The sequence below is a fragment of the Pseudopipra pipra genome, chromosome 2 (genome assembly GCF_036250125.1).
Source record: "Pseudopipra pipra isolate bDixPip1 chromosome 2, bDixPip1.hap1, whole genome shotgun sequence".
NCBI classification, from domain to species: domain Eukaryota; kingdom Metazoa; phylum Chordata; class Aves; order Passeriformes; family Pipridae; genus Pseudopipra; species Pseudopipra pipra.
The window spans coordinates 41,061,655-41,072,837 of NC_087550.1; the positions used below are offsets into that span (position 1 = coordinate 41,061,655).

The 11,183-nt window shown below is 42.0% G+C and overlaps 1 protein-coding gene across 1 annotated transcript in view; it reads right to left on the minus strand.

Annotated features, from left to right (window-relative positions):
* Positions 1-10,723, minus strand: part of TRPC6 (transient receptor potential cation channel subfamily C member 6) — an 81,869-nt gene extending 71,146 nt beyond the window's left edge. Inside the window, exon 1 of the mRNA XM_064645157.1 lies at positions 10,463-10,723. Coding sequence (XP_064501227.1) covers positions 10,463-10,605 — 143 coding nt within the window. The 5' untranslated portion in view covers positions 10,606-10,723. The remainder of the gene's footprint in view (positions 1-10,462) is intronic.
* Positions 10,724-11,183: the final 460 nt, after the last annotated feature.

An 11,183-nucleotide genomic window follows, 5' to 3' on the forward strand; every position in this document is an offset into this window, starting at 1 on the left:
AGGGCTTGTCCCTTTTGTGTAATAGAGAAGAAGCCCAGATGACAAGGTCAGGCTGGAGGGTTTTTTTCAGACAAATCTCTTGGCATCTCTTACGTTTGCTGCCACTCCTGTCTCATGAGCAGCAATTTTAAACTAAAAGTCTGAAGACCACTTCTGAGATAAAGGCAAGCACCAGCAAGATTTCTACTTTCCAACCCCAAATACTGTGACTAAATCAAAAGCAAAAGAAAATTGTAAAGTTCCTGACATTTTTACTAAAATATATAAGATTTGAAAACAAATCATGGATGGATGTGGAGTTTCTATCAATCCTAGTATGCTTTATCCACAGTATGGAATACCCAGAACCTGATCTAGAAGTTCAAACTCACGAAATCAGGAACTGGTGAACTTAGGAATATGAAGCAATCCGGAGCATACATCATCAATAACAGAAGTGCTCCTAAGTTCCTGTATCTTCCTGCACACACGCATGCATGCTGTCCTTGGGGTGAAACCTGGACATGCACCATCCCTCCTATCCACCACTCAAGTTTCAATGAAAAGGAAATACAGACAGGAATTGCACCATAACCTCCTGAACCTCCTGCAGTGTGTGTCTCTATTTCCCCTCCTTCTTGACATGCACCTCCATGCCTTTTCTGACCTTCTGGAGATATCAATACCTGTATGTAGGGAGTAAGAACACTTGTCATGGACAGAGGTTGAAAAAGGCACACACACACCCAGCAGTGCTGCCAGCAGCATCTTCTTCATTCATCCATGGAGTCATGTCACAAATCCTGCATGAAACCAGATAATCCACAAAGGAAATTCCTTCCCTTTAAGGTATTATTACTGCTCTCACTGATAACTAGTGTAATTTTTGCTGTTTGTTAGATTTGATGTAAAATTAGTAACATAGAAACCTATGGGGTCATGAAAGATCCTCAGACAGCTTTGCAGGACAAGAGGCATTAGCCTTGTTGTCTCTGTAAATCCCTGTCTAGATTATTTTTTTAAGTTTTTCTTCCTGTTAGGCATTAAATACTGATGTTAATTCTGGGGTGGAAGGGGCTGTGGGCTAAGAAATCCCAGTGTATATTTTATATGTCAACTTGTTAGGTATTGTATTTTATTATACAAAGCAGTGATGAAATTTCACTATCACATCATTTGCTGTTTACCAACCTATGCGCTCACATCAGATGAGCTAAATGATTTAAACCTCTAAAATTCCTTTCTGAAGAAACATGGAGAACATTAACTTCTATAGCTTTGTACCATGGGCAGCATTCATTCTGCAGACCTTCTGGAGATACTGCTATTGCTGGTTTTTTTGTTAGCAGTGCCCTACAAAATCTTTCAAATAATACAGACTGTATCTTCAGAAACATAAGTCCCTCTCCCCTCCTAATTTTTGGTAGTTTTATTTGTTGCTTAGATGTCAGTTCAAGATACTGCTATTCTTACTCCACCATATCTGCCATGTTGCTGTAACTCCGTAGCCTTCCCTGGCTAAGTGGAGCAAGAGGCTGTTAGAAACTCTCAGCCTCACCAACATCCAAGGGACTTGAACAATTATACAGATTACAGCCCAAGATTTCTAGAGATTTTGATGTTGTGTTTTAATTTTTAAGATCCTGATGTGAGAACAGCAACATAAAGCCATACAAAGCACCTAGTATCCTTGAAAAGTGTCATCCATGCCCACTACTTGAAAATAAGTCATATTAGTTAAGTTTTGTAAGCACTACTGCTCTTTGGTTGCATTTTTTAGCTCAGATTTCTACACTTAAGGAGAGAGAGGAAAACAAAATCGTGTATTGCATGGGGAAAAGTAGGATTCAAACACTCACTTGAGAAAAGTACAAGAGCAGCACTCTTCAAAAACTATTGAGAAATCAATAGGAAACCTGTTCTTAACGGGAGAGGAAGAGAGGGTCTAAGGAGAGGAAGAGTCATTGTTGCCTTCCCCTAGCCTGTCCTTTGCATCTGATTTGTCAAGCTAATTAGGTAATTCACTCACCAGTGGAGCAAGATGACCACCCTAGTCTATGTGCTCCTACAGGACAGAGGAAAGCAAAACACAGGCAGTGGACAGGGTGCAGGCAGATCCATGAGCATACAGATTCATCCTTCAGGGCTTGAGAGTTCCCAGAGCACAGGATTTCTCTTTGAATAAGCACCACTAGTATAATATATATTCATATTAACTTTTAAAAACTCCTCTCCTTCGTGTCTCCCAATAAAGCTCTTAACCTTTCAATTACCATTTCAAAATCTTTCTGTACTTAATATACTTGCATCATTGTAGTTCTACTCGAATTAACTACAAATTAATAAATCCAGAAAGAAAAAAACAAAAGAAACATATTTTCAACTCATGTATAACCCAAAAAACTTAGCAAGTGCAGATAGTAAATTAGAAATGTCTAGTACATGTGATATTTCATTAGGAAAAATTTTAAAACACTTGAAAATTGAAAGTAATTTTAGATTTGCTTAAGGAGGTAAAGCATAAAACTAAAAATTAACAGAGTGGAATTAAACTAGTATAGAAAATCAAAAATTGCATTGCAAAACAGAGGGAGATTTGGTTTATAGTCTTCAGTCTTGAAAAACAGTTAGCTAGTAAACTTATAGAAGTTTACTATGTTTTCTGAAAGAATTACCAAGAAAAAAAAAATCATCAATACAATGGTTCGGATCTCAAATAAATCACTAAATATGGTTAGAAACTCATGACTGCAAACATTGGCACATAGTGCAAATGCTTAGAAAAAAACCTAAAATCCATCTTTTTAACTAAGACCTGGATTATCCATGGCACTAAGCTATCTGTGTGGTGGGACTTGCAAGTTAAAACGTATTTCTCTCTGAAGCTCTGCTGTTCCATGTGGGACAGATGCAGGAGCCCACTGCTAAGTGATCAGACATATCAGACACTGTCCCCGACACAAGCCCTCACTCGTAAGTGGGCTTCTGCTACATGTCACTAGGGCGTGGGCACATAGGGAAGGGAAGGCACTTTCTCACACCACAATTAGCACAGAAATGCTAATTGTGACATTCACAGCTCGTGCCTCAATGGCACTCACCTTCCAAGTTTCATGATGCCAGTTTCCAAAGTATCCTCCCACAAGCTGCACTTCAGTTAAAACTATTTCCTAGATTCATGCTGGTGGTACTGATGTTAAGTTCTCCTGTGATGTGCCAGGTGCTGTAGAGGTGTTTGGCTGACACAATCCATGAATTAAAGCATTGCTGTTGTAAGAACTGCTCTCTGCTGCCAAACACGCAGCAGCTGGAAAGCTTGACAGCTGGACTGTGTGAAAAAAGCTCCAAGTATTGGGTTATTACCACTTGGCAGGCCTAAGACATGTACACATAGAGTAGGACTAACAAAGTTTACCAGTATGACTTGGCTATCCATTCTAAATAAGGGGAGAAAAATCACGACTAGAAAAGCTGAAACATGTAGACCACAGTCAAATATCTTACTGAAGAGAAAGAAAATGTAAATCAGAAGTGCAACAGGATAAACCCAGACTGGGCCAGGAGGAAAATCAGCACAACCAAATGTCCATCTGAACTAACACCAGTGTTGACAGCAGACAACAGGAGGCAACAGACCAGCTCAGTAGTCCACCCCTTCAGTCTGCTGGGCACATACCTATTTGCTAGTTAAGCTGATCAGCTTAAAAATATATTTGAGGAGAAAACAAGACAGTTGTGGTTGCCAAGCCTTTCCAATGACTCCTTGGTCTCAGGCTAGTTACTCTGCAGCTCCAAGTCAGACACTGCCTTCTTGCATGTGGTGGGTCCCTATGTGTTATGGGGAATTCAAGATTCTCTCTCTTCAAAATAATAATTCAACTGTACAGCAGTTTGCCCTGATTGGAAATATATGAGGTCCTCTGTGCAGCTCAGGGACTACAACTTGTCATGTGCACATCTATTGGTGTACCATACTGGGTTGAGCGCAGATCTGTTAGAACACCTATCTGTGCACAAGGTCAGGAGGGGCTGCTGCTGCTGGGGGTCACTTACAACTGAGTCAGTTTGTAATTTGAACCTGCTGAAAGCCTGGGCCATCTAGGATAACTCCAGGACTGTCAGTAGACCAGGACTTAAATCAAAAGAATATGAGGTGCCACTTGTAAGAGATCCACTGTTTTTTTCAAAATTTGCATGGCCAGCAGATGCTGCACCCAGATCTGGAGTCCTCAGCACAAGAATGACTTGGACCTGTTAGAGCAGGTCCAGAGGAGGCCACAAAAATGATCAGCAGGCCAAAGCACCTCTGCTATGAAGACAGACTGAGAGTTAGGGATGTTGAGCCTCAAGAAGAGGCAGCTCCAGGGAGACTTCATTGAGACCTTCCAGTACTTAAAGGGGGTTTATGAAAACAAGGGTGCATGGCTTTTTACACATGCAGATAGAACAAGAGGGAATGGCTTTAAACTAAAACAGGAAAGATTTTAGATTAGCTGTTAGGAAGAAATTCTTTGCTCACAGGGCACTGGAACAGGCTGGCCAGAGAAGTTGTGGATGCCTTATCCCTGGAAGTATATGAGGCCAACCTGGTTGGGCCCTGTGCAACCTGATATAGCGGGTGGAAGACGGGTTGGAACTAAATGATCTTTAAGGTCCCTTTCAACTCAAACCATTCTATGACTATGATTTTGTAGCAAAGCACAAAGTTTCATAAAAACCCTCTGGACTGAATATTCTGCAAAATTGTTAGTGCTGCAGCAGCACCAGACCTTCTGGTCTGTATTCTGTTTTCTGTGCATCAACCATGATCTTTTGGTTTATGATCCTTCTTTCTACCTGCATAGTAAGGCCTCACAGATTCTAAATATTTTTCAAAATATCCTCAGTTCTTTAATCTCTTCCATAAGGTAAATACTGACATCAAAACCAGTATTTAATCAAGTTCTAAGGACAAAAAAGAACTCTGGTCATGTTATTCTGAGCTGGTAGTGGGCAAGGTTCATTTTGGTTTTAATTAATAACAGTATTATGACTAAGAGCACTACTGAAGGAATGTTTGAGCAAAGAGGTGGGCGTCGCACTGCTTCATCATGATTTACTTTTACTATTAATATTGCTACTATTTTTCATGTTTTATTTCATCACTACAATTCCACATGAAAAAAGTGACTCATCCACAAATCCACATCTACAACACTGGCATTTTATTCAGATCAGTAACTTTTTTTTAAATAAAAGGAAGCTACATTCAACTCTTGCGGAAAACAAGCTATCCACGCTTCCCACATAGCTTTGAGAACACACCTAAAAATGACAATACTTGATATTTCACTTACTCAGGACTCTTGTAGTAAATCTCACATTTCCTTCCTAGTGTCAAAGTCTGCTTCCCCCCCACCCCCAATACTGACAAATATTTATTTAAACATATTGGGCTGGAGGGGTACAATAGAGCCATGCTGACAATTGTATTAATAGTATGAAAAACTGTAGTTGTATAGAAATGGATATAAAAAATAAACCCAGATTTCATTCAGTCATCTTCACATTATACTCCACAACTTATTCCACTAAAAATAGTACACTTGCTTGCGTATTTGTCAGTGATAAACAAATAATAACCATGCTACTGCAAGACAGAAATGTTAATCCATTCTGTAGAAAACTGCATGTCATTTAATTACCATTAAGCTTTTTGCCAACATTTAATTAACAAAACTTACATTATCAACACAAATCCTTTAAGCCTCCCATTGAGTAGACCCTGTGTGCGAGTGGCTACACTCACAAGTGTGTGCACAAACATGTATGTAAGACTCATTGCATGCACTTTAAGTTTGAAGCTTTTTGCTATGTCATTGCCTGGACTGCATCACAGCTTGAAATATGAAACCAAGTTATAAAGAATTTCATGAATACAGTTTAACTGCTAAAATTTTCTTTTGTTCATGTTTACAAAGCTGGAAAATCTAACACAGCTTGATGACGCAGACCCACCATGCCAAGTTGCCTTTATTTGGGGATACCAATAGTTGGCAGGAATTCTTCAAGTAGCCAGTTATTACAACCTTCAGCTTCTGTGGTGGCAAATACTGCTGGGAGAGTGTTTGACAAAGAGCATGCTTGTTATTAACATTTACAGTGAAAAGTATCCCATATACATCCCACACATTTCTTAATCACTACCCCACCTTCCTCACGTAAACTTAAAAAATGAGTTATATTTTCATGGAAATCTTCCAGTTTTATAAAATTAGGTCCCACAGGGAGGTGACTTTCATTTGTTTGGTAACTATGTAAGAGCTAGGGTATAAATAAACTTACAGATATATTGCAATGGCTCAAGCAAAATTGATTATGAAGTATTAGCATAGGAAACTGTTCACATATTATAGCTGACCAAAGAGGTTCACTGTTAAATTAGTGAGTGTACATAGTGAACACAAAAGTGCCTAACAACCAAACCCAAGAAATTCCACAAGCCTTCGCCAGAAATTAACATATGTGGGGAAAAAAGCCTAACTGAAATAAAGATATGCTCAACGTTGAAAGTGAAGCATTCTCTTAATACTGGCAGGATATGCAAAGCAAACTAAAGGCTGCATTTTCTGGGCCTTGGAAATAATGGTGTTGTTCTTTTACTCAAGACCTCAGGGACTACATTCAGTCACTCAGAATATGAGAGACTCAGACATGATTTTTTTTTTCCAGTGCCCACTACTATGTAGATCCATCCTAAATCATCCTAAATCATAGGAAAGTGTTCCATACACTAGGCTATAAAAGGAAATTACCCCCCTCCATATCAACTCTTTTACCTTTTTGATCTCAACAAAACTAGTACAGCATATTTTCAGAAGACATAACATCTCAGCAAAGAGACTGGCAATCTGAAACACAGCTGCCACATTGTAGAGTACTCCCTGAAGAGATTATGTCTAATGAAGATTCTGGAAGATAATTTTACAGGTCATTTCAAGCAAGACAGTTGAGACTAGAGATAAAAAATATGCTGTCAATAGCAAACGCTGTTATATTGCAGGCAGAAAAGAAATCATAAAACATATTATTTAACAAAGAATGGGTCTTAAATGTACTAGGTTTGATAATGCCAAGAAACACTTGATCAGAAAACCACAAATGCTGAGGAATAATCTATGCCTCAAGACAGTTATGCACAACAGAACCTTTCTTCCCCTGTTTTCATCTGATAATTTGTGTGCCTCATTTACTTTACAACTGACATTTTAATACACAATTGTCCCTCCTCACATGTATAAGAAAACATTTATTTTTCACAGTACAAAATACTTTAAAGTATAAATAAGCAATATAAGCAGATGTCTGACTGAATTAGTGTCTTCTCACTAGCTTAATACACTAACAATCTGTTCTTCAATAACATTTGTTCAGTGGGGAAGTTTACATACAAGTGCTATCACTTTCAAATCCCATTGCACATCAGCACTAGGATTTGGAGTTAGACCTTAAAGTGTACTTTCCATTCTATTTTAAAACTTAAAATGGGGCTCTTTGCCAATGAAATACTTGCACAAGAGGGAAAAACCAACATATCCACATTTTTGCATTTCAGGAGTCAATCTTCTGACATATAGGTTGCAATATGTTTTTGGTACATAAGTGGCAAGACTTGATGACAAGATGGAAGAGGACTATTAGGAAGAAAGTATTTCTTGCATATAATTTATAACACATAATTATTAAATTCTTAAAAAGAATTCTACAAATTGCTCAAATTGTGGTTTTCTTATCAAAGATTCTGAATTCAAAAGAAAAGCAAGATTTTTCAGCACAAAATCCCATTAGAATTTTGTTTTGCACCATACCACAAATAAAGGTAAAAACCTTCTACCCATTGCTACAAGACAGTGTGACCCTACTTGGCACAGCTGATGAGGTCAAGGTACAGTCTTGAAGTCTTATTTACAACAAAGGTAGCAGCTACCTTGGACACAATAGAACTGTTCTCCAGAAAGAAGAGCTAAAACCACCAGAAATGGTTCTCTATAAATGGTTTGGATGTTTATTATTATCCAGCCACTATATCACTTAACAGCAGTCACAAAACAACATATGAAAAATATATTCTACAAACAACACACCCAGTCAGCATTAGCACTAAATCACCACTTGAGAAAAACTATTCCTTAGTATCAAACTACTTTTCAAGCAATAGTCACATGCCATATTACTATTACACCAGTAAGCATGTTACCCTCTCAGCAATGTTTAAAAGGAGGTACAACTCAGCTTTTTTTGGACATCAGCTGTACTCTGCATTAATCACCATAATAGTATCAGGAAATACTGGTAATTTGAGGATTTTTTAAAAAAAGTAGATAAAAGTGTTATTACTGAATGTAAATGATAAAGAGTAAAAAAAATATATCCTAAACATTGCCCATCTGATTATATGTTTGGCCTTATGAAGGCCACTAACAAAACTAATGTCTTCTGGCTGAAAAGACAGATCTGCAAAATGTACCTCAAATGTGATGGAGGCGGAATTTAGGCAGGAAAATTCAGAAACTGTGTTAGGTAATCACTGTATCCTGGAGGAGCCTATTTACTCACTGCATTCATCCCTGCCAGCCAAGGAAGTCCTGGCAGTGGCCATATGTAGGCATTGTCTATGGATGTATGTGAAGTGGTTCTTTTCCATATCCAGAGAAACCCCAAATGACAGCTTCCCACACCTAACATGCATGCAAAAAAAAGCATTGCCTACTAAAGCACCCTTTTTAAGTAGTGATTATATAAATTTGAGAAGGGGCACATTTCTCAATTTACACCCTCTATGCATATCAGGTAGCTTCTGTCTATTCTCTCAAAGACTGATGGAAACATCTTCTACCAGTGAGGGACTCCAGGGTACTGGACTTACCTGTACAACAGAAGCAGTCATCTAGGGCCCTGACATGACATAATTGGAGATAAATTCCTGTGTTTAGTGCTACCCTTGTTCCATAGAGCAACTTGATTGGGATGCAGGCTTTCCTTTTGACCACTGTGAGATGATGAGAGGCAAGCTCCACGCTGGGAGTGTGCTGGACCAAGACCTTATACTCCTGAAGTTAAGACAGCAGCACCCCACAGACTTGTGGATATTTTTTTTAAGAGAAGCTTTGAAACATGTATGCGAGATCTATCCTTTCACAGCTGCACAACCATTCTGAATGAGTAAATGGCAAAGGAACTTCAGAATTGCCATATTAGTTCAAGCTGAAGTCTACTGGCGAGAACCAATCTCTGAACTAACCATCACAAGGTTTTTTCTTCTGAAAAGATTCATTAAACAGGTGTCTTCATATATTTTGAGATGAGGTTTAAGTCCGATGTGCCATAATGTATACTGTTATAGCTACACGAGCATAGTGAATTAGTGATCCACAAAGACACTTAGGAATAGCCATAACAGCAGCAAATTCTGAAAACTCTGGTTGTTCTTAGCTGAGTTTATAAATATTCAACCACTGTGAGTGTTCCCAGTTTCATTGCTTTTATTCCTTGCCTATACCCAGGCAGCTGGCAAGTGGTTGGTAAGTTGCTCAAAGATAAAGCAGCAAATATTAGGAAAGACTGATAATAGAGATTTACCAGTTAAGCAACAAAATACAATTTGTACAAAGGAAAGTACACATCTTCTGGTAATCATCTGAGATTTTAGGACTCATCTTACACTGCTTAACATCCATTTTCCCCCTCTGTGGGATAGCTTCTCCTCAGAGGCGTTAACAAGTGGTAATTACAGAAGTCATGCTAACCACACATAACCAGAAGGACACTATCAACACTGAACATTAAGCGACCTGGATGTTAAAAAGTTGTGGTTCGTGGAACCTTTGTAATTTATCCTTATGTAATTTAGCTTTATTGCACATGTTGTTATACCTTGCTTTAAATGATAACTACTTGCCAAAACTCACCCGCCAAAACTCGCATAATGAAATTGTGTGAGGCTATATGACTGACGAAATGCAGTAATGAAAGGACAGGTTTATGCATATGCTTGCAATGTGCACTCTCTCAGTGGGAGCAACCGATTGCAGGAGATAAAATTTCTGTAATTATATTAAAACTGACGGTATCTACTGGGTTTATGTACAACCCACGTCTCTCGCCCCACTCTCCACAGCCGAACCCAAGCCACGCTTCGCATCCCTTACAGCGGGGCAGGCACCACGGGCTGCGCAGAGGAGGACACAGGTGCCAGCTGGGCACGGCGGTGCCAACGCTGCTCCTCCGCCTTTCCCAAACACAAACACCCCGCTCGTCCTCCCGAGAGGGCGAGGGAAGATGATAGGTCCCTGCCGTGGGCTCAGCCCCAGCCCCACGCCGTGCCCCCCGCCGGCCACCACCTATCCCGCCGCCGCCTCCCCCCTTCCCGCGGGAGGCAGCGCAGAGCTCCGCGCCAGCGGAGGGAGAGAGGGAGGGATCCCCGGCTCCGGCCGGCGGGACTCACACGGGATAGAAGGCGTAGGGCGGCAGGGCACTCTCCTCGCAGGGCTCCGCATCCAGCAGCAGGTAGTCCTGGCTGTCGTTCCGCCGGGTCCCGGGCGCCGGGGAGCTGCTCTTCCGCGGGCCATAGGGCTGCGCCTGGCTCATGTTGTCCCGCGGCTCCCCCGGGCAGCCGCCGCTGCACGGGACCGCGGCTCGGGTGTCCCCTCGGAGCTCCGCGTCCCCCAGGCGGGCGGGCAGCGCGGCGGGGCCGCTCCCTGCGTGCCCCGGCGCCGAGGGGTCACGGGCAGCCGGTGCCGCCCGCCGCGCCGGAGGCGAGGCGCAGCTCGGAGCGGGAGCAGGAAAGTTTGCGGCGCGTCAGCTGGCGCGGCTGTCCCCGGCCGGCGGGAAGGGGCGGGAGGTGGGAGGGCGGCGGGCTCCGCTCGCCTCCCCTGGGGCGCTCGCTGCCCCCTCCGCGCCGCCCCCGCCGGCTCCCGGCCGCCCCTGCCCCGCACGGCGGTGGCGACCGGGCCCGCAGCGCCTCGGCACAGCGGAGCTGGCCGTGACACCGCCTCACCTGCGACCGCACGGCGCAGCCCCCTGGGCAGCCCAGCACGGGAGTGCTGCCCCAGAGAGGGGCCATGTCCCACTGACCGTGTCGGCGGGGACAGTGCCAACCTCCCGCCGCTCTCCTACAGCACGGCCCGCGGTGGTCTACAATGAATCCCACCGAAACCTCCCTTGGG